The sequence below is a fragment of the Schistocerca piceifrons genome, chromosome 1, assembly GCF_021461385.2.
Source record: "Schistocerca piceifrons isolate TAMUIC-IGC-003096 chromosome 1, iqSchPice1.1, whole genome shotgun sequence".
Classification (NCBI taxonomy): Eukaryota; Metazoa; Arthropoda; class Insecta; order Orthoptera; family Acrididae; genus Schistocerca; species Schistocerca piceifrons.
In genome coordinates this window covers 245,204,696-245,225,469 of record NC_060138.1, presented here as the reverse complement: position 1 = coordinate 245,225,469, position 20,774 = coordinate 245,204,696, and the positions used below count along the sequence as shown (strand labels likewise).

At 41.6% G+C, this 20,774-nt stretch overlaps 1 protein-coding gene across 1 annotated transcript in view; it reads right to left on the bottom strand.

Moving 5' to 3' along the window:
- Positions 1 to 4,521: 4,521 nt before the first annotated feature.
- LOC124805593 (peripherin-2-like) overlaps positions 4,522 to 20,774 on the bottom strand; it is a 58,566-nt gene continuing 42,313 nt past the window's right edge. Inside the window, exons 3-4 of the mRNA XM_047266193.1 lie at positions 15,336 to 15,459; positions 4,522 to 4,734 (exon numbers count right to left, since the gene is read on the bottom strand). Of these exons, the coding sequence (XP_047122149.1) occupies positions 4,522 to 4,734; positions 15,336 to 15,459 (337 nt within the window). The remainder of the gene's footprint in view (positions 4,735 to 15,335; positions 15,460 to 20,774) is intronic.

The following is a 20,774-nucleotide window of genomic DNA, read 5'->3' as shown; positions in this document are numbered from 1 at the left end:
TATAGTTTCTAGCAGAAAAAACATCAAAAAGTTTTTATCATACACCGTGAAATTTGTACAGCGTATGGACGGATTGTAATTAACTAAGGTGTCGTGCGTCAACAGTGTTGTTTATTTAAGAGTATATGGATGAACATTCGTGATGACGACGTTAGTAGTGACCAACCCTTTATAGCTGCATCAGTTCAAATTAGACAGTTTTGAACCGTCACGCTACAGCCCTGTCTTAGTTCGAGTTCCAATACTTTGACGAAGAATATCAAGATTATGTCAAGGGCTGACTGCAATCTCAGAAGTCATAATTTTAAGCAGATAGACCTTGGAAACTCACTGACAGACATGATTTATGTTTAAATCTGAGTGTAAATAAGTAACACAAGTCTGTAATACCAAGATTTGCTTTAATTATTTCAATATTTCATTTATAGCGTAACAGGGTTTCTTTCCAGGATAGCCTTCACATGTGCGTTCCCAGCACTGTAGTATGAAACTTTAAGGGAATTTCGAGTTACGACACCGATAAAATACTGCTTTCATCGGGGTTGGTGGAAAGGCCTAAATTTCGAAATATTTAAAATGACGACACTACCTCACTCCAAGCTCCTATTCGCAAGGAGTAAAAGAAGAATGAATAATGTGAAGCAAAGCTCTGATGTGAATGGATTTTTATTCACATTTGTGTAGCTGAGCTCACAGTCAGACAGTAACAGTTATTAAAGTCTACAGACTGCAAGAACTCCACTAGTAGACCCAGGAGAGTCTACTGCAACAGTGACTCTGTACGCAGGACATTTTGTATTAACTAACTTGGGCCGCTGAAGCCGATGGACTGGCAATATATTCTGTCTTGCATGAAAAAAGAGGTTCCCTTCTTTCTTCTTTTTCTCTTGTCCTGATATTACAACTCCCTGTGTGTCTTAGCTCTTCAACAAGTTTAGTCCACTCAAACCTCTGGAACGCGGTTCTTTGTCATTCTCTAACTTTAAGATCTTCTGTATCTTTTTCCACATCTCTGCTTTTGTGGTCTTCCTACCTGTCTTCTTGCCGGCCGCGGTGGTCTAGCGGTTCTAGGCGCGCAGTCCGGAACCGCGCGACTGCTACGGTCGCAGGTTCGAATCCTGCCTCGGGCATGGATGTGTGTGATGTCCTTAGGTTAGTTAGGTTTAAGTAGTTCTAAGTTCTAGGGGACTGATGACCACAGTAGTTAAGTCCCATAGTGCTCAGAGCCATTTGAACCATATCTGTCTTCTTAATCTCTGCTTTTGCGGTCTTCCTATCTGTCTTCTTACAGATGACTTCCATTCATAAACCAATTTTGTCCTTCTTCCGGCATCCATGCCAAGAACATTCCCAAGCCAGGCTGTTCTACTTTGATTATTCAGTCTCAGGTAATTGTCAAGGCGGTCCAATACATTACACCCGTTCTACATCTCACTTATCATTATGATTCTGTGCTAACCCATAGACTTCACGCAGCACGTTAAGTCCAAATATTCTGAGCTGCTGCTCATCAGGACGTGTTAATGTTTGACCCCTTATATGACGACTAAGTTGATCTTTATTTTGCTGCAGCTGCGCGGTCTCATGCGCCTTGCCACGGTTCGCGCGGCTCTCCCCGTCGGAGTTTCGAGTCCTCCCTCGGGCATGGGTGTGTGTGTTGTCCCTAGCGTAAGTTAGTTTACATTAGATTAAGTAATGTGTAAGCGTAGGGACCGATGACCTCAGCAGTTTCGTCCCATAGGAACTTACCACTACCATTTGTCTTGCTGCACATTTGAATTTCATCTGTCGGTGTAATATCACGGACGCCAGTAGGTTGTCAGATGTATGGTAGCATCTATTATCGCTTAATACGTGTGACTTTATTTCAGTCGACAAGGAATTTGTTCAATTAACATTCTGTACATGTTCAGAATTGAAGCTTTGTTGCTGCTGAATTATCCAAGTAGTAAGAGGTAGTCATAAAATATGTGAGGTTATTTGATATATTCTAAAACTTAAGAAAAGCATTTGACAGCATTAACCATAATACAGCGAGGTGACAAATAAAATGAGATACCTCCTAATACCGCATCTGGCTTCTTAGCCCGGCGTAGTGCATCAGTTCGACATGGCCTGGACTCAAAAAGTCGTTGAAAGTCCCCTGCAGAAATATTGAACTGTACTGTCTCTATAAGCCGTCCATAAGTGCGAATGTGTTGCCGGGGCAACATTTTGTGCACTAACTTACCTCTCGATTTTTTGTCCCATAAATATTCGATGGGATTAATGTTGGGCACCTGGGTGGTCACATAAATCGCCTAAACTGTCCAGGATGTTCTTCAAATCAGTCGCGAACAGTTATGGGACTGTGACATGGCGCATTCGCATCCACAAAAATTCCATCGTTGTTTGGGAATATGAAGTTCATGAATGGCTGCAAATGGTTTCGTAGTAGTTAAACATAATCATTTCCAGTCAGTGATCGGTTCAGCTGGGACTGAGGACCCAGTCCATTCCATGAAAATATAGCCCTTACCATTATGGAGCCACCACTAACTTGCACAGTGACTAGTTCACAACTTGGGCCCATGGCTTCGTGCGGTCTGGTGCACTCGAACCCTGCCTGAGAGCCCGGGTTCGATTCCCGGCTGGCTCGGAGATTTTCTCCGCTCAGGGACTGGGTGTTGTGTTGTCCTCATCATCATCATTTCATCCCCATCGACGCGCAAGTCGCCGAAGTGGCGTCAAATCGAAAGACTTGCACCAGGCGAACGGTATACTAGACGAGAGGCTCTCGTCACACGACATTGTCGTACTATCACTGATGACCATTGTCGGCAACTAAGGTGGTGGTAACCTAAGATTACACACTACTTAATCTAAATTAAACTAACTTAAGCTAAGGACAACACACACATCCATGCCCGAGGCCCCCAACCTCTGATGGGGAAATCCGCGTGAATCGTGGCAAGGCGCCTCGGACCACGCTGCTATCCCGCGCGGCGTCGGTGATTATGGTGGTGACCTGGGGAGAGGCCCCATTCTTCCAGTATTTTGGAGAGGCACAGCAGTGATACTCCTGGCGTCGCGGTGTCGGTAGTCACCGGCTGTGACTTCAGGTCGTGGCTTGCAATTGAGGGAACTCTGGCGGCACATTGGTGTTCAAGGACATCCTGCATCATCCTTGTTATATCTCATGCGACAGTACTTTGGTGCCATTTTTCAACATGAAACACCTCGTCACACATGGCACGTGTCTCTGTGCACTGTCTGCATGATGTTTAGTTGCGCATGTGTCTGGCAAAATTCCCAGATTTGTCACCGACAAAATATGGGTAGGACCAACTTGGACATCACTTCCGTTCAGGACAGGCAGAAAAAGTAAGGAAGAGCAAAAGAAAAGGTGACAAGAGAGGACGAAATACTAAAAGAAGAAGAAGAAAAAGGGAAATGATCCAAGGATCAGAAAGCACTAAAATGGGAAGGGGGAGGTGATGTATGAAAAGAACTCGTTAGGAGATTCGGGTTGGACTGAGATGAGTAATAGTTCCATAGGACCTATCTCTGACTTGTAGAGAGAGACTTGTTCCTCTGGTTTACATAATAAATGGAGTCACTCTTATTATATCAAGTGAGCCAACGCAACGAAATTAAGAGTGTTTTTTAGGTTTGTTTTTCTTTTCTACTGCTTTTTATTGATCGTGAAAGAAACAAAAGATATCACGTTACTCTTGCAAGCAATGCGACTCTGCACTGTGTGTTATTCCATTGTTTTAACTGTATCACACAAAAAAGAGATGTTAATACGTGTACTTTATATTAGTTACAACAGTTATGCACCAATTTGCCTCAGGAGAGGTTCTATGACAACTTTCTCAACCGAGTCAATACATGCAATCCAGTCCAGGGGGCGTGCAACATTATACTGATATACTGATAAGCGAGCTCATATTGTCAAGTTACCAGACGGAGTGGCCGAGCGGTTCAAGGCGCTTCAGTCTGGAACCGCCTGACCGCTACGGTCGCAGGTTCGAATTCTGCCTCGGGCATGGATGTGTGTGACGTCCTTAGGTTAGTTAGGTTTAAGTAGTTCTAAGTTCTAGGGGACTGATAACCTCAGATGTTAAGTCCCATAGTGCTCAGAGCCGTTTTTGAACTGTCATGTTCTTTGTAAATTTGACTCGAATTTAGGATCCCTGAAATAACATAACATTCCCTCCCAACCCGTGAAGGTTCATTTCTTTTCGTTGGCCCATGCTGGATACTTCACTTTTTGGTCACGCAGTCCATGAAGTTCGAAGTTCCTGTGAAACACTGAAACATAGAACCATACAGTATACTATTGGTCGGTTTTGGTGAGATACATTTTATTAAGGGTGTAATCCTTTACTAAAATTGTGTAATCACAAATATACTGAAAATACACATTTTATAAGTAATCACAAGCAAAACTTAAGCAGAATCTCGCTTTGCTTTGAAAGCTCTGTCCAGTGTTTGGCGATGGTACCACAGTTAGAGAACCTGTACGAGTCGACAGTATCACTCGTTGCGCAATGGTGATGATGCCCAGGGACGCTCTCCTTCCCAGTAGTTGCTGTCCTCTTCGGAAGAGTCTTCAGGCTGCATCTGGCCGGCCACCGGCTGGTACGCAGGAGCGGCACCAAACAGCCAGGCACGGAAGTACGGGCCTTCCTCTACCATCATAGAGAACAGCCCCGTCTGCAGAAGGCGCGTCCCGGCGCTCAGACACGCCTGAAAACACGGAAAACGCTTGTTTCAAAGAGAATGGCGGTTTTAGCATTTTTCATGCTTAGCGAGTTATACAAACGATGCACAGCACTATAGCTAATTGCCACGTTCCATCAGTATCGCACTTAGTAGGAAGTATCACTCATGGCCAACTGTCGCAAATCAGATATTCGCAGCGTACGAACTAACCTAGCCAGTACCCTGCAAAGGAATCAGTGGCGTAACCAAGCCATATCAGCCGGTGCCTGGCGCCGTTTCCGTGGGGGCGAAGTTTCGTGACAGGCAGAAAAAGTTAGGATTGACAAAAGAAAAAGGGACGAGAGTGGACGAAATACGAAATACTAAAAGAAGAAGAAGAAAAATGGAAATGATTCAAGGATTAGAAAGCACTAAAATGGGAAGGGAGAGGAGATGTATGAAAGAAACTCGTTAGGAGATTCGGGTTGGACTAAGATGAGTAATAGTTCCATAGGACCTATCTCTGCCTTGTACAGAGAGGCTTGTTTCTCTGGTTTACATAATAAATGGAGTCACTCTTATTATATCAAGTGTGCCAATGCAATGAAATTATTAAGAGTGTTTTTTAGATTTGTTGTTTCTTTTCTACTACTTTTTATTGATCGTGAAAGAATCAATAAAAGACTCTGAACTGTGTGTTATTCCATTATTTGAATTGTATCACACAAAAAACAGTTGTTAGTACGTGTATTTTATACTTCGTTATAAAGATGTGTTGATTTTAACAAACAAACAGATAAAGTAGCAATGAAATTTAAGAAAAATTGTGAGATGTCAGCAAGAGGGTTGGTTCAAATGGCTCTAAGCGCTATGGGACTTAACATCGGCAGCCAATAGTTCCCTAGACTTACAACTACTTAAACCTAACTAACCTAAGGACAAAAAACACATCCACGCCAGAGGCAGGATTCGAACCTGCGACCGTAGCAGCAGCGCGGTTTCGGACTGAAGCGCCTAGAACCGCCGGCCAGCAAGAGGGGGCGTGGGGTGTCGGATAGTTGAAGTTTTCCGTGACAGTTACCCTAGTTATGCCACTGAGTGGCACATAAATGCATTTACAAATATTTTCGGATAGATGTGTTACTTTTTTCTAATTAATGACTATGTCTACGACTTTCCCCACGGAGGTCGTCAAAGCTGCACGAAAGTAAAGCAAAAATTAGTTACTACCCTCATTTTCAGAAGAAAAACAGAACATCTTGAACGACTAGAGATAGGACATTCATATTCACAGGATATTTACATTAGTATGTTCTGCAGAAATTATTAATACTTCCGTCACCTCGGTACAGCAGGAGTCCCGTTGCCTAGGAGGCACAGGGTCCGCCATAGACCCTGATAACTCTTTCCGTAAGTGATGGCATCGATGCGTATAAGGCGCGAATGGCGTCCTGTTGTACAGCCATCCATGCTGCGGTCACCTGGTTCCAAAGATTATCTGTGGTGGCTGGCACTGGATCACACCGATGCACCCGCCGTTTCATCATATCCCACACATTTTCGATTGGCGACGAGTCTGGTGATGCGGCGGGCTAGGGCAAAAGACTGACATCCTGTGACAGCAAGAAGGCACGTGTTCGTGCAGAAACTTGTGGTCGTGCATTGTCTTGCTGAAAAATCGCGTCTGGCTACGAGTCGCAGGATGTCATTCACGTAGGTCGCGCTGGTCACAGTGGCCTGGACACGCACCTACTGTGGTTTGTGATTGTACCCAATAGCACCCCAAACCATAAGGCCTTGAGTTGGCGCTGTACATCTTGTGCGAATTCAGTCACTGTGATGATGCTGCCCCTGTCTGCCACGAACCAAAATGTAGCCATCATTTTCAAAGAATAGGAGCCTGGATTCGTCGGAAAACACTATCTGATGCCATTCCTGTCCCCCGTGACGTCGTTCCATATACCACTGCCAACTGGCGTGTTTGTGCACATTCGTCAAAGGTAGGCGGAGAAGTGGACGGCGCGCACGTAACCCATGCTATAGTAAACGGTGACGGACTTTCACCCCTGATAATGTATAATGTGTTACACTGTTGCGCTAGAGCCAGGGAGGACGCAGATCTATTCTGTAATGGCATTCGGATGAGGTGTCGATCTTCTCGGAGGGTGGTCTGGGAGGTAAGACCTGACCCATCTCGTCATGTTCTGCAGCCTTCCGTGAACCACTCTGCACACACCCGCTGCAGTGCCGAAACGCTTCATCCTATACGAGCAGCAATTTCCCGGATGGATGTGTAACAATCTCTCATGCCGGTGATGCCCTTGTTTCAGAATCACTGATTAGACGGTGCGATTCGCTCATACGTCTGCAAGACACCTTGCACTTCTGCTCAAATCACATTGATCCATTTATAGCAACAACAGGTAGGTGGTGTTGCACCACGATATCGATGTCGACCTTTAGCCGATGGGCCGACATAGTTCAAATGCTAATCATTTATACAGAACACGCTAATGTACATGTCCTGTGAATATGATCGTCCTGGCTCTAGCCATTCAAGGCGTTTTTTTTTCTGAACTTGTGTGTATATTATGACTGCGAAATAAGAGAACTCCTCAAAAATGGAAGTATGGTCTAACCGTAGTCCTTCACAAGAAAGCGTACAGCCAATACATATGGAACTACCAGTCATCTCCCTCCCCCCCCCCCCCTTTACACATTCACTTAAGTTATTACCAACCGCACAGAGAAAAGAATGAACGTAAATCAAAATAAAAGAAAGGTAGTGGAGAGTAGTAAACAAAGTCATGTGGTGGTGAGAGAGTTAGAGTAGGGAATGAAATGTTGATAAAAGTAGACATGTTTTGTCATTTGGTCAGCAGATTAACTGACGAAAGCAGAGGCCAAGAGGATATAAAGTACAGACTGACATTTGTAAGAAAACTTCTCCAAAGTTGAGAAATATATTAACAACGAAATTTAAAAATTTTTAATGTAAGAGTTTCGAAACTTTCCTGAAAATGCTTCTCTGAACTGTAGCCTTCTGTGGAAGCGAAACGTAGACAATAACCTTTAGAGAAGAGAACACATGCGTCTGACATGTGTTGGATAAGAATCCTGAAGATTTGGTGGATAAATCAGAGGTACTGATCCGAAACGAGAAGAAACGACCTTTATCGCACAAGTCGATTGAAAGAAAGGCTAGGTTGTTAAGACATACTAGGAGACATCAAAGAATTTTTGGCTGAGTAATGGAGGAAAGTATTGGGGAAAATTATAGCGAGAAACCTAGACTTGCCTACAGTACGCACGTTCAAGTGGATAAAGGCAGTAGAGGCTATGCAGATATTGCACAGGGCGGATTAGAGTGGCGAGTACTACAACACGAAAATACATTCAACTTTAATCAAAAGGTGAACAGGTATCTTTAGAAGTGGATAAACCTCAAAGGGCCATTTGCAAGTTGTGAATAAAATTGTAAACTGGAGCAATTCACTATTTCTTTTGGTATCAATCGATATTCCGAAAGCATCTGACTTAATTTCAACAAGAACTGCACTAAAAGCATTTTTGAAGAGTCCGTTACATTTGACCAGGACAGTGAGATATACAGAATTGAAAGATTACTCAGAGAAGGAGGCCCTATATTACTAAAGCTACTCTCATCAATTTTAGAGTAATTTTTCAGATCTCTTAGCTGCGAGAAATCTAAAGATGGAATCTGAAACCTTAGTTTTGCTGATGGCACTGTACGTTTTTCGTACAAATAAACTTCAACAACGCATGGAAGAACTTAATGGGACGAGATTTAAGTATGCCTCAAAATAATATACAACAATAACAAATCAGTTTTGTTGCTGTTGTGGCCTTCAGTTCGAAAACCGGTTTGATGCTGCTCTCCACGCTAGTCTGTCCTCTGCGAGTCTCCTCATCTCTGCATACTTACCGCAACCAGCACCAACTTCAACTTGCTTTCGGTTTTTAAGTCTTGATCTTTACAATTTTAACCCCCAGCGTTTCCTTCTACAGGTTGATTCTTATTACCATTAAGTGACTTGGATGATGCTGAGGCAAGTACTTTAATACAAGACACATGGAGCCGCAAATGTTGGGAAACACTCCAAAAGTGAATAACATACGTTGAACATGTGACGTCAATAGATGACATACCGTGTCCAACGATAAATACAGGCCTGAGTGCATGTCCGTGAGACGTCAGCAATGTAGTGTCCGAGGTCAAAGCCCTTTGGTCAAATCTTTGACAGTGTAGTAGGGAACCCTTCATCAATGATCTGTTATAAAAGCTAGAGGGACGGCCGTTGTTTACACGTTCATTCGTTTGCTTTGGTTAATTTAAGCTAAAAAATGACGAAATGTATTTGATGCGTGACTACTGCCAAAGTGACAATCGCAAAGCATCAAGAATACGAAATTCTCATAATACAAAGCACACTGACTACAAGAACTGCAACAAGCGATTGGAATATTGCAAAGAAGTAGCTCATATTGTTGGTTTACACATATATGACTTTTGCATACATTTTAGATGAGATACATAAGATTATGACACTTGATGATGAGAGGTTGCTAAAATGTAACCACATGCGAGGGAAGAGAAAACAGCAATAAATAGTTCAGAATGAATTCTGTATGGAAGAGAAAGGAAATAAGTTATGAAATATTTGAATATATTGACATAATTTTGTTTCACTAACATGCATTTGCTTCAAAGGTTTTTTGTGAGATGGAGTAGGACCTCAAATACGGTTTTGCTACGAGAATAATAATGAAAAATTTATCTAAAGTTGGACTTAATTTGCCTATGTGGTGTCAGTTTTTGTCAAAAGCTGTCCAGTTTGTCATTGGGTTACCAAATTTGCCCTAACGCTGTCAGATGTTGTCCTAATGCTGTCAGATTTTATCTGATTGTTGTCAAAGAGGAAGGGTGTTGATTATTCTGTGTTAGACCAAAAAGAGGGTCTGTGCACAACTTACAGTGAAAGTCGTCGCATTGATAACATGTGGACTGAAAATAACTGAGACAGTATAAGTTGAAATTCTAATGAAACTTACTTCAACTTGTAAATGAATATTTTGTCACCGTTTTGACCAAGACAAATATTACACCATACACATGACTGAGGCTCAGGAGATGAGCAATACATGACAAAGAAATTATTCTTCTGAATATTGTAAAATAATTTCTTGAAATGTTATTCCAATTATGTAATTTCTCATTTTTTATGACATTTGATCTTGTCTTACGTACATGTATTTTCTTATGTATATGTATTTACATATCAATATTTTGTGAGCAGATGCAGATTGGAACTTTCAGGTCAATTGTAAAGCGATGCCTGAAAAGTGATTGAAGGACTCTTGTTTGAAATAGAGAGACAAGGAAAGTGAAATGCAAGAAACATAAAATAGGTGATGTGAAAGAACACATGGAAACCAATTTTATGAAGACTGAACACAAGAATTAAAAACAGTCACTATACTCTGCCTTTAAATTTTTTTATGTATATTAGTTGTAAGGTGTATTCTTCTTGTAGCATTTATGATTATTCTCCATTTGAAAGCAAACCCTTTTATTTCTAAAGAATAGCTTTAGCTCTCGCAGATACCCAAAACTCTTCAGGAGCTACTGAAATAAAATAACCCCTTGTTTTACATTCATTTTTTGATACCCTAACGAAATACTCTCCAAGGAGGCAATTCATTGAAAGTTTCGTACTTCCAGTAGTATCTAATAAGTGATTTGGTATAATACATTAAAGTTCATAAAATTTGTTACTTTTATGTCATGTTCGTTCAATATATGCTAGCATTATTTTGCATTCACTAATTCAGCCATAATTAAGAAAAATTAGGTTGACATTTTTGTTTTCCACTATTTTGTGTAATGTGATGTACAGGGCTATTACAAATGATTGAAGCGATTTCATAAATTCACTGTAGCTCCATTCATTGACATATGGTCACGACACCCTACAGATACGTAGAAAAACTCATAAAGTTTTGTTCGGCTGAAGCCGCACTTCAGGTTTCTGCTGCCAGAGCGCTCGAGAGCGCAGTGAGACAAAATGGCGACAGGAGACGAGAAAGCGTATGTCGTGCTTGAAATGCACTCACATCAGTCAGTCATAACAGTGCAACGACACTTCACGACGAAGTTCAACAAAGCTCCACCAACTACTAACTCCATTCGGCGATGGTATGCGCAGTTTAAAGCTTCTGGATGCCTCTGTAAGGGGAAATCAACGGGTCGGCCTGCAGTGAGCGAAGAAACGGTTGAACGCGTGCGGGCAAGTTTCACGCGTAGCCCGCGGAAGTCGACGAATAAAGCAAGCAGGGAGCTAAACGTACCACAGCCGACGGTTTGGAAAATCTCACGGAAAAGGCTAAAGCAGAAGCCTTACCGTTTCGAACTCATTGATGGGGACATGCTGCGCCGAGTGTGGGAGGAACTTGATTATCGGCTTGATGTCTGCCGAATCACTAAAGGGACACATATCGAACATTTGTGAATGCCTAAAAAAACTTTTTGAGTTTTTGTGTGTGTGTGCAAAGCATTGTGAAAATATCTCAAATAATAAAGTTATTGTAGAGCTGTGAAATCTCTTCAATCATTTGTAATAACCCTGTATATCTCATGCAAAAATCTTTTATATTGTATATGCCGGTTTTGGCATAAAATACGAAAGGTGTGTATAGTTATTCATAATAACTTTGACCTTTTAATTGTTAATTTTATACATTTGCGCTCTAGTTCTGTTAACTTCATTGTTAAGAACATATAAATAGGGGGAGCCGAAGGCTCAGAAAGAGCTCAGTTGGAGGCTTCACTGACGCGACCACTGTGTCGCACATCAATGTAATAATGTAATTGTTGTACTACTGTATTGTGACTATGTAGCCTGTTATATGGAGTGGGCTCCCACCAAGAAGATGTTGTGCAGCTTGTCATTAATAAACCACTATAAAACGACTTGGTACCTGGATTATTTCATGGAATTCACGTAACAAGATCCTCCAGTTTACAGATGAAACGGACCGGGACGACGACTTCAGCAGCAGCATCAGGAAGCAAATTACTCCCTGTTACACCAAACTAAGATGTGTATAAGCAATGAAGTAAACTTTATATGTCACTGCAGAACTAATTACTAACGTGTGTGGGTTTTACGTGGCGTTTAAACATAATAACAAACTTTTAGGATCGAAACGACATTTATTTCGTCAATTAATAGAGCAAATACAGAAAGATGGCTGTCGACACAAAAACAAAGCGGAAGGCCAAAGAGCATAGTCAAAGAACAGTCGCTTCGCGTCAGAGACGTCACAAGTGTAATGTTTGGAAACTGTTCTAGCACTAAACATATGCATTTGTCTCAAAGTTATCTTTGAGTGGTGGAGGCCAGAGTGACCTATATACAGGGCGAGTCACCTAACTAATGCCACCTAGAATAACTGTGAAAGTATGATGGTAGCTGAAACGTTTGTGGGGCAAATGTTTAATGAGACAATGGAGGCCATAATATGACGTTGGTTTTTTTTTGCTAATTGGGGTCGCATCAGAGATATGAAGGTCAACTTCTTTTTAAAAATGGGATGCTATAGTTTGGTGCTTATTTTCTGATAGCGGTTATCGAGTCGAATCTAATGCTGTGTAACAGTAAGGTCTTTGAAGGTCAACAAAGGTAACAAAAGTTGCATGAATGTCCATTTACAGAAGGTGTTCAAAGTGATGTCCATTGGTATCAATGCAGTACTGCAATCGTGTTATCATGGGTTGAGTGGTATTCCTTATCACATCGGCACTTATCGAAGCACATGCTCTGACAATTGTCTCTCGTATATCGTGCAAATACTTAGTATTCGCCGAATACGGCGTATCCATCTAAAGTGCCATTGACATGTGAACACCATTCGGTGGTTTCGCAATACAACACTATCGTCGAAATCAAGCGAATGTGAATGATATATTTCATCGAAGAACAAGAGAATGCCAACGAAATTCAGTGAGCGCTAGAGACTTATACACTGAAAGATATCCTCAACGTACTCACAGTATACGTCATAATACGTATGATACATTGAGAATAACTGGATCTTTAACACATTGGAAACATATCTCGCAAAGGAAAGTTAATAACGAGAAAACGGAAATTGGTACTGCCACTGTGGTTAGAGATCCTTGTGTTAGTTCGCGTCAAAAAGCAAGGGAATCTGGAATGAGCCAGAGTAGTGTAGTTCGTGTTCTGCATCGCCATAAATATCATGCTTACCACAACAGTCTCCACCAAGAATTAACTGGTACAGATTGTATGCATCGTATTGAATTCTGCTGATGGACTCAACTTCAGATTCAGAGGGATGACACATTTATTAATTTGATTTTATTTACTGACGAGGTTACATTCACGAACAGAGAAACTGTTAATTTGCATAACATGCCTTATTTGGCAATTGAAAATCCATGTTGTCTGCGGTAACTGTGGTCGGTGACCGTATGGCGTGGGATTGTGGAGGACAGAATTATAGGCCCTTACTTCATTGAAGCCTGTCTAATAAAGGGGGGCGCAGTCTAAATAAAGTCAAACATATGTTCTGCCATTCTCAAAATTACATTTAGGACAGAATCTGACATTGAGCAGATCAGATTTATACAATTTTTGCACTCTATGTATTTTTTGAGAATGAATTATTTACGGTATCCATATTGTGCTTCATTCTAGTGGGATCCATAGGAATAACTGGTTTGATTTGATAATCATGAGTAAAGCAAATTCCTAGGTGCAGGTTGCTAATCGTAGGGTCACAAAAGCAACATTAGGCTACCGCACATACACATGCCATATGTTACAAACACCACTCGGATTTATACAAGATCGTGTGACTCATCTCTCCAGTTCTATCTTTCGCTGCGCAATGCAAGCCCAATACAAAATGATGTGTTGCGAGAAGCAGCTGTCCAAGTGACGCCCTTGATCGTAGCCACCCTTCCAACAAAGAGTTTCTGGCGATCCTACCAGACAAACTAGTGGTCATAATGCACAATGCCTTCACTCTGTGCAAGGAATGACTATCTGATGTGGCTGTTTGCGTATGAATCTGTAGGCAGCTGAAATCCTAGGACGAATGACAAGTGTCGCTTCCTTACACTAATGGCGACAACAGTGATACCAGATGTTACGTCATGTTCAACATGGTAAGAAACCTCCAGGGAAGGACCATCGAGTATCCAATATTGCTGAAACTGTACCTGTCGACGCTGTCCTGAAGTGTCTGAATAATCCAGTGCGATATACAGGAGATGAAGAAATTCTTTCAATAACCCAAATACAGTGACACATGAGATGTATTCGCAGTTGCGAAAATGGACAAGCATCAACTGTATAATGGAATGACGACAGTGAAAATTTGTGCCGGGCCGGAACTCGACCCGGATTTCCTGCTTATCGCTAGCGGTCTACGGTTGACAACATATGAAAGTTTGGGGTCTAACGGTGAGTCGTCCCCAGATAGCCTAATGGTAAGTCGACTGCCTGCAATAAATGGGAAATCTGGGTTCGAGTCCCAGTCCAGCACAAAATTTCATTGACGTCATTCCATTACACAGCTGATGGTTGTCCATAATCGCAACTGCAAATACATCCCATGTATTTCATAATGGCTGTAGACCCCATAGTGCCTGTTCCTTTGGACATACATGCATGTCCAAAGGAACATTGCATCACAGTTCGAAATAACAAGCACTGCAATATCGTAAATACAGGATGTTTGAAAAAGAACTCCCTAGTTTTAAGTAAAAATTAATGAAAAATTACATCAACGAGTACATATCATGAAAGAGAATTCCTTCAAGTTTTGTTTAATGTTAACAGACTTCAACATGGGATCCATTTGTTGCCCTGTACACGTCGACACACTTTCACCAATATTTCAGGTGTAACTGTCCCTTTTGTAGCAACGATTCTTTCCCGTACATGATTGATGCCTCTGATCTTTTCACTGTACACAATATTTTTTTATGTGGCCCAAAAAGAATCTGTTCAACAACATCTCCAGAAGTTCTCAGTCTACCTGGTGATTTTGATTTTGAAACACTTACGGTTTCCTTGAAAGACTTCAGCCAATGACGGATAGTTTTTGCTGTAAGTGGTTCACCATCATACTGACGTCTAAAATTGCGTTGCACTGTTATAATGACTCAGTTTTCACAAGCCAAATAATACACTGCACTTCCTGTTACTGAGCTGCTCTGCATTGCACTGCACGCGCGCCTGGACTGAACTGAGGGAACAGAGGAAAAAACAGCGCTGGTGCCATCTCAAGGTCAAGCAGACCTCTCACTGCAGGGCACCAAATTTGGCGGGTTGATGAACCAAACACCACAAACTAGAATAGTGTATGTCACTTTGTACAGAATCTAGTACACATTAAAACTAGGGAGTACTTTTTCAAACACCCTGTACAGTTATTGCAATGCGAACTTCCTCGCACCGAGTACATGGTGCATTTCCCACTGTTCAGTTTTCATTTTCCCTTCTCAAAGACTGCACATGCAAGAGTTGTGAATGCTCGTAAATGATTTCAGTGATAAACAAGATCACGGATTACTCTTATTAGAGGCTCATAACCTGTAGGATAAAGAAGCAAATCAGCAAGGCGGCGGCACTTCGCATGAGGTGACGGTCGGCACGCTGTATCGCCTTGCGGCAGCCAGACTTCCACAGCGACATGCCCAGCCTCTGCGGGTCGTACCTGCAATCAGCAACGCACTTCGCACCAGTCTCACACACTTCACTTCACTCACTCACGATACGTAGAGCGATTATGAGTTTCCCTGGAAGATACTCGGTCTCACTGCTTATGAACCTCCTACAGTACCATAACTATCTGCACTGTCAACGATATTTGTTTTAATTGCCAATTCATGGAGATGACGGTGATGCACTGCTTTCTTCATCTTTGTCCACGTTCACATATCTCACACACACACACACACACACACACACACACACACACACACACACGAGCGCGCGTGCGTGAACAGGGCTATTCAGAAGACAAATGTGCGAAGACTATTACGTTGGTGCATAAGTTCGTAGTCTTTTTGGTTTGCATGTTGGTATTCCGTATGCTATGGATTTATATATCAACAGGCATTATTTATTTAAAGTTCACTGTTGCTATTTGAGCTTACGTATTCTCATTTTGTCATTTGGAGATGATGAGTGGAGTTATGGACACTAGAAGATGGAATGCCAGGTGGAGAAATCGGGACATTTCGGACATATTGTTCTGTTTGAGCTCAGTAGAGAGGTGACAGCAGCAGAGGCAGCCAGAAACTTTTACGCCGGGTATGCTATGGACAGAGCACGACAAGCAAATTGTTTTCTCCTTTTAAGGAGGATCGTTTTGACATTAGTGACTCTCCAAGTTCAGGAAGAGCTTTGGGCTTTGATGAAGATCATAGAAACATATTAATTCACAATGATCCACATTAGTGTACTCGAGAAATGAAATCATTCCACCATTGTGAAAACATTTGCGCGCAAGGGGGAAGGTTCAAAAAACAGGTGTTCGGGTACTGCATGCTCTAAGTCAAAATTACAAAAATCAGCGGTTGCATGTCTGATTACTCGTCATCAAATGGGTCATGAACAATACCAACCATTCCTCTCCTGTCTCATTAAGGGTGACGATAAATGGTCAATTCATGTTAATATAAGGAAAAGAAAGGAACGGTTGATCCCAGACAACGCAGCAACTTGCTGTACAAAAACCTGCTAGCAGCCATGAAAGATAATGCTATGCATCTGATGAAACGGTGACTGTCTGGTGTACTATAAACTGCTTCTCCGAGGTGTAACCATCCCTGCTGAGATTTATTGTCACCAACTGAGACGTCTTGCAGCGCAGTCCGAAAACAACGACCATGAAGACCGTGTGAAGCGATCCTACCCCACGATAACGCCTACCCACATTTTGCTGAATCAGCGGTTCCCAATCTTTTTCCAAGCGGGAACATCTTCTACAACGACCTGAGTTGGGTGAACTACTGACTTTTAAATATACATACAGTAGACGTGTACAAACTTTAATGCTAAGCAAAAGGTCTTAATAGATCAAATTCTTGTCGGGTCTTCGGCCAATCACATTGTCATCTACCCACAATATTACCGCGGTCCACTGCGATGCACTGATCCTGCTGAAGACCCGACAAGAACTTGATCTGCTATTAGGCCGGGAAAGTCTACATAGTTACAAAAGGTTTAATAACCTTAAATTAACTCAACCATTAACAGTTAAAACCTAAAATTACTCCAGTTCTAGCTTAAAAGCTACACAACACTTAGGCCTAGTTGCAATAATAAATAAAAGTTGTGATTGTAATTACTTACCTCTTCCTTGGAATTCAGTGAGAAGATTGCGCCTGCTTTCTATCCCACAGGGCTTTGAAGTCAGAAACCCTAAAAGTTAAACAAAGTGTCAAATCAGCCCGCCTGACTAGCTGTGCAGTCTAAGGCGTGCCGGTCCCCGACACGAATCCGCCCGGCGGATTTTTGTCGAGGTCCGGTGTGCCGGCCAGCCTGTGGCCGGTTTTTAAGGCGGTTTTCCAACTGCCTCGGCGAATGCGAGCTGGTTCCCCGTATTCCGCCTCAGTTACACTATGTCGGCGATTGCTGCGCAAACACTGTCTTCGCGTACGCGTACACCACCATTACTCTACCACGCAAACATTTGGGGTTACACTCGTCTGGAATGAGACGTTCCCGGGGGCTCCATTGTGGCCCGAACCGCACAACAACCCTAGGTTCGGTGTGGGACGGAGGTGGGGTGAGTGGACTGTTGTAACCTGTTGTGGGGTTGTGTATCACTGAGGGCTACGGCAGGGACGGAGCCTAACCGTCGTTTCTAGATCCCCAGTTCAATACATACGTACATAAATACATGCAAACAAGTCTCAAATCACTAACAGCACGAAGTCTGTTTCTGTATTTATTTTTTGAATAGGCATATGAACAAAGCTACTTTTCCACAAATATGTGGATGAAAAGGGTAATGAAGCTTTTATCTCTTTATTCGATAACACTGGGAACTCCTTTAAACTTAACCAATAACCAGTTAATGAGAAATATTTATAACGTTTCTGTAACTGAAAATCAGTGGAAATTTCCATTAGCAGCTCTTTTTCAGTAGTTATTATCGGACATATTACGGCAATATTCTCTCAAGCTTCTCCAAGTCTCTTGAAATATTCTTTAACCATGATCTTGCTATTTTCGTCCAAAGAAAGATGATTATCCACAAATAAGTCGTGAGGGGTATCAAAGCACTCGGTTTGATTCCTATTGAAACACGTTTCCCAAAAATTAAGTTTTTAATGAATGTTTCTATACTATCTTGCACGCCATAAACGTTTATATTTGATCCTGTAGAAGTAAGATTAAACTGTCAATTTTTGAGAACATGTCTGATAGAACAGCTAAAGTCTGAAATCAGATTTCACAATGTGTCCAAGAATCGTTAGGCGCTACCGATTGCACTTCGTCAACAAACCTAGCATCACACTTTGTTATAGCTTTCACACCATCTGAACAAATGCCTACACAGCGACTCCAGTCTGTCGAATTTTCGCGTTAATATTCGTCGGTTAACTTAAAAGTACCTCCTACCGTAGTTCTGTCTTTTATGGGTTTGCAGAATAGCAGCATCTCTTCTACAGACCCACCGTTAATATAACGGACAAAGAGGTAACAAAACGGCTAAATTGGCAACATCAGTCGTACCGTCAAGCTGAATCGTAAAAGAAGGACTGGTACAAACTCTTTCCAAAATTTCATTTTACACATTTGACATATCTTTAATCCGGCGGCTGATCGTATTGTCGGACAATGGTACCATATTAATTTTTTTGTGAAAGATTCTTCGAGCGTGAAATGTACTACATCATTTATACATGGTCGCACTAAAGCTTCAGCTATTGAATAAGGTTTTGCAGTTTTGTAACTAACGTGATAAGACGCTTCAAGAGAATTCTCACTGTCAGTGTTAGCAGCTATATAAAATTAGTTAAATCATATTTTGACTCGTTAGCTATTCGTATAAAAAAGTCAGCTGAGAAGGTTTCAGTCTACTGTTAGCAAGAACATCTCCACAAACAACACACTGCGATCTTGGGCAGTTCTTGTCACGGTACTTTCTTTGCTTTATACATGGTTCACTTTTCTCGGACTGACATACATTACTATGGGCTGAACAACTTGTTGACACAATACTAACTTGCGATTTTGTTAAACCTTGTCTCCCTTTCAAACTTCCACATCCCAACCAATCACCCATTGTAATGTGAACGGTAATGTTTCTGTTACACAATGACAACTTACTACATTTGCCACAAGCAAAGAAGAAGCAGGCTATCGTTGAAAATAAAAGGTCTGACTGCCATGTGACGGTTCCTCAGTGGGGTCGCGGTAGTCTTGTTCGTATCGTTACAAAACAGAGGAGCTGGCAGACTAAATTAATATTGTAGCGAAACCAAATGCATACCTAACGTTGTTACATGACTGTAAATCGCAATTCGCCATAAATATTAATTTATTGTTAAAATAATGTCATAAATTCCCTATGTTACGCATATATAACATGGGTTAATTTAATTTTAAAATAATACTATTATTATTATTATCATCATATGCCAGACTGACAAATAACACTACACAGGTGTTGGATTGAGAAGTCATTCCGCACCCAGCTTATTCAACTGATGTTGCACCCTCAGATTTTCACTTTTTCGCTCTCTAACGCACTACCTCCAAGATACTTTCTTTCCGGATGAAAATGCGCTCCGAACATGTCTCGACGAGCCCTTCGCGTCATAACCACGTGATTTCTATAGTCGGGTGATCGAAAAGTTAACCCAGCACTGACAGACTGTTGTAAATTGCTGTTGAGAATATGTTATTGATGACCGAATTCTCTGTTATGTGTATCTTTCGAGTTTATTAAACTTATGGAAAAATCCTAATACAAGACATACGGAAGAATAATCCATGTCAGTCGATAAAGCATTTCTGCAAGTTTCGATTCGCAGTGTGCATTATGACGTTCTTGCATTATCAGAGAGGCATGTCAGAACATGTAGACAAATCATCGACTCTGTACTTTCGCATCGATTTAGTTCACGCCTGCAGATTTGCATCTCAATGAACAGATTTCCATAGCAGGCTGCCGTGGCGCCTTCACAAGCAGTTCACGTCAGCATCATTAATGAACTGCAAGCACGTAGTGACAGTTACCGCGTCACACACGAGGTTCATATTGAGCACCTGCATTATAAGTTTAAAACATATAGAAATCGGTTATGCGATGATACGTGTCCATTTTCAATACAGTTTTTGCGCAATCATCTTCTGAAATCCTATAACACTTATGACTAACGCTGAATATTCAGCTTGTAAAGGGTATAACTGCAGATATTTTTATATGTGGTACCTTCATATCTACACGTATCAGTGTGTTGTTTGTTTTTCCTGAGCATCAAAGAGTCTTCCCACTGTTGTTGTTGTTGTGGTCTTCAGTCCTGAGACTGGTTTGATGGAGCTCTCCATGCTACTCTATCCTGTACAAGCTTCTTCATCTCCCAGTACCTACTGCAACCTACATCCTTCTGAATCTGCTTGGTGTATTGATCTCTTGGTCTCCCTCTACGATTTTTACCCTCAACGCAGCCCTCCAATACGAAATTGGTGATCCCTTGATGCCTCAGAACATGTCCTACCAACCGGTCCCTTCTTCTTGTCAAGTTGTGCCACAAGCTCCTCTTCTCCCAAATTCTATTCAACACCTCCTCATTAGTTATGTGATCTACCCATCTAATCTTCAGCATTCTTCTGTAGCACCACATTTCGAAAGCTTCTATTCTCTTCTTGTTTAAACTATTTATCGTCCATGTTTCACTTCCATACATGGCTACACTCCATATAAATACTTTCAGAAACGACTTCCTGACACTTCCCACTAACACATCAAATAATTTATTACCTGATGTTTTATGGACGGTAGTAACTGCA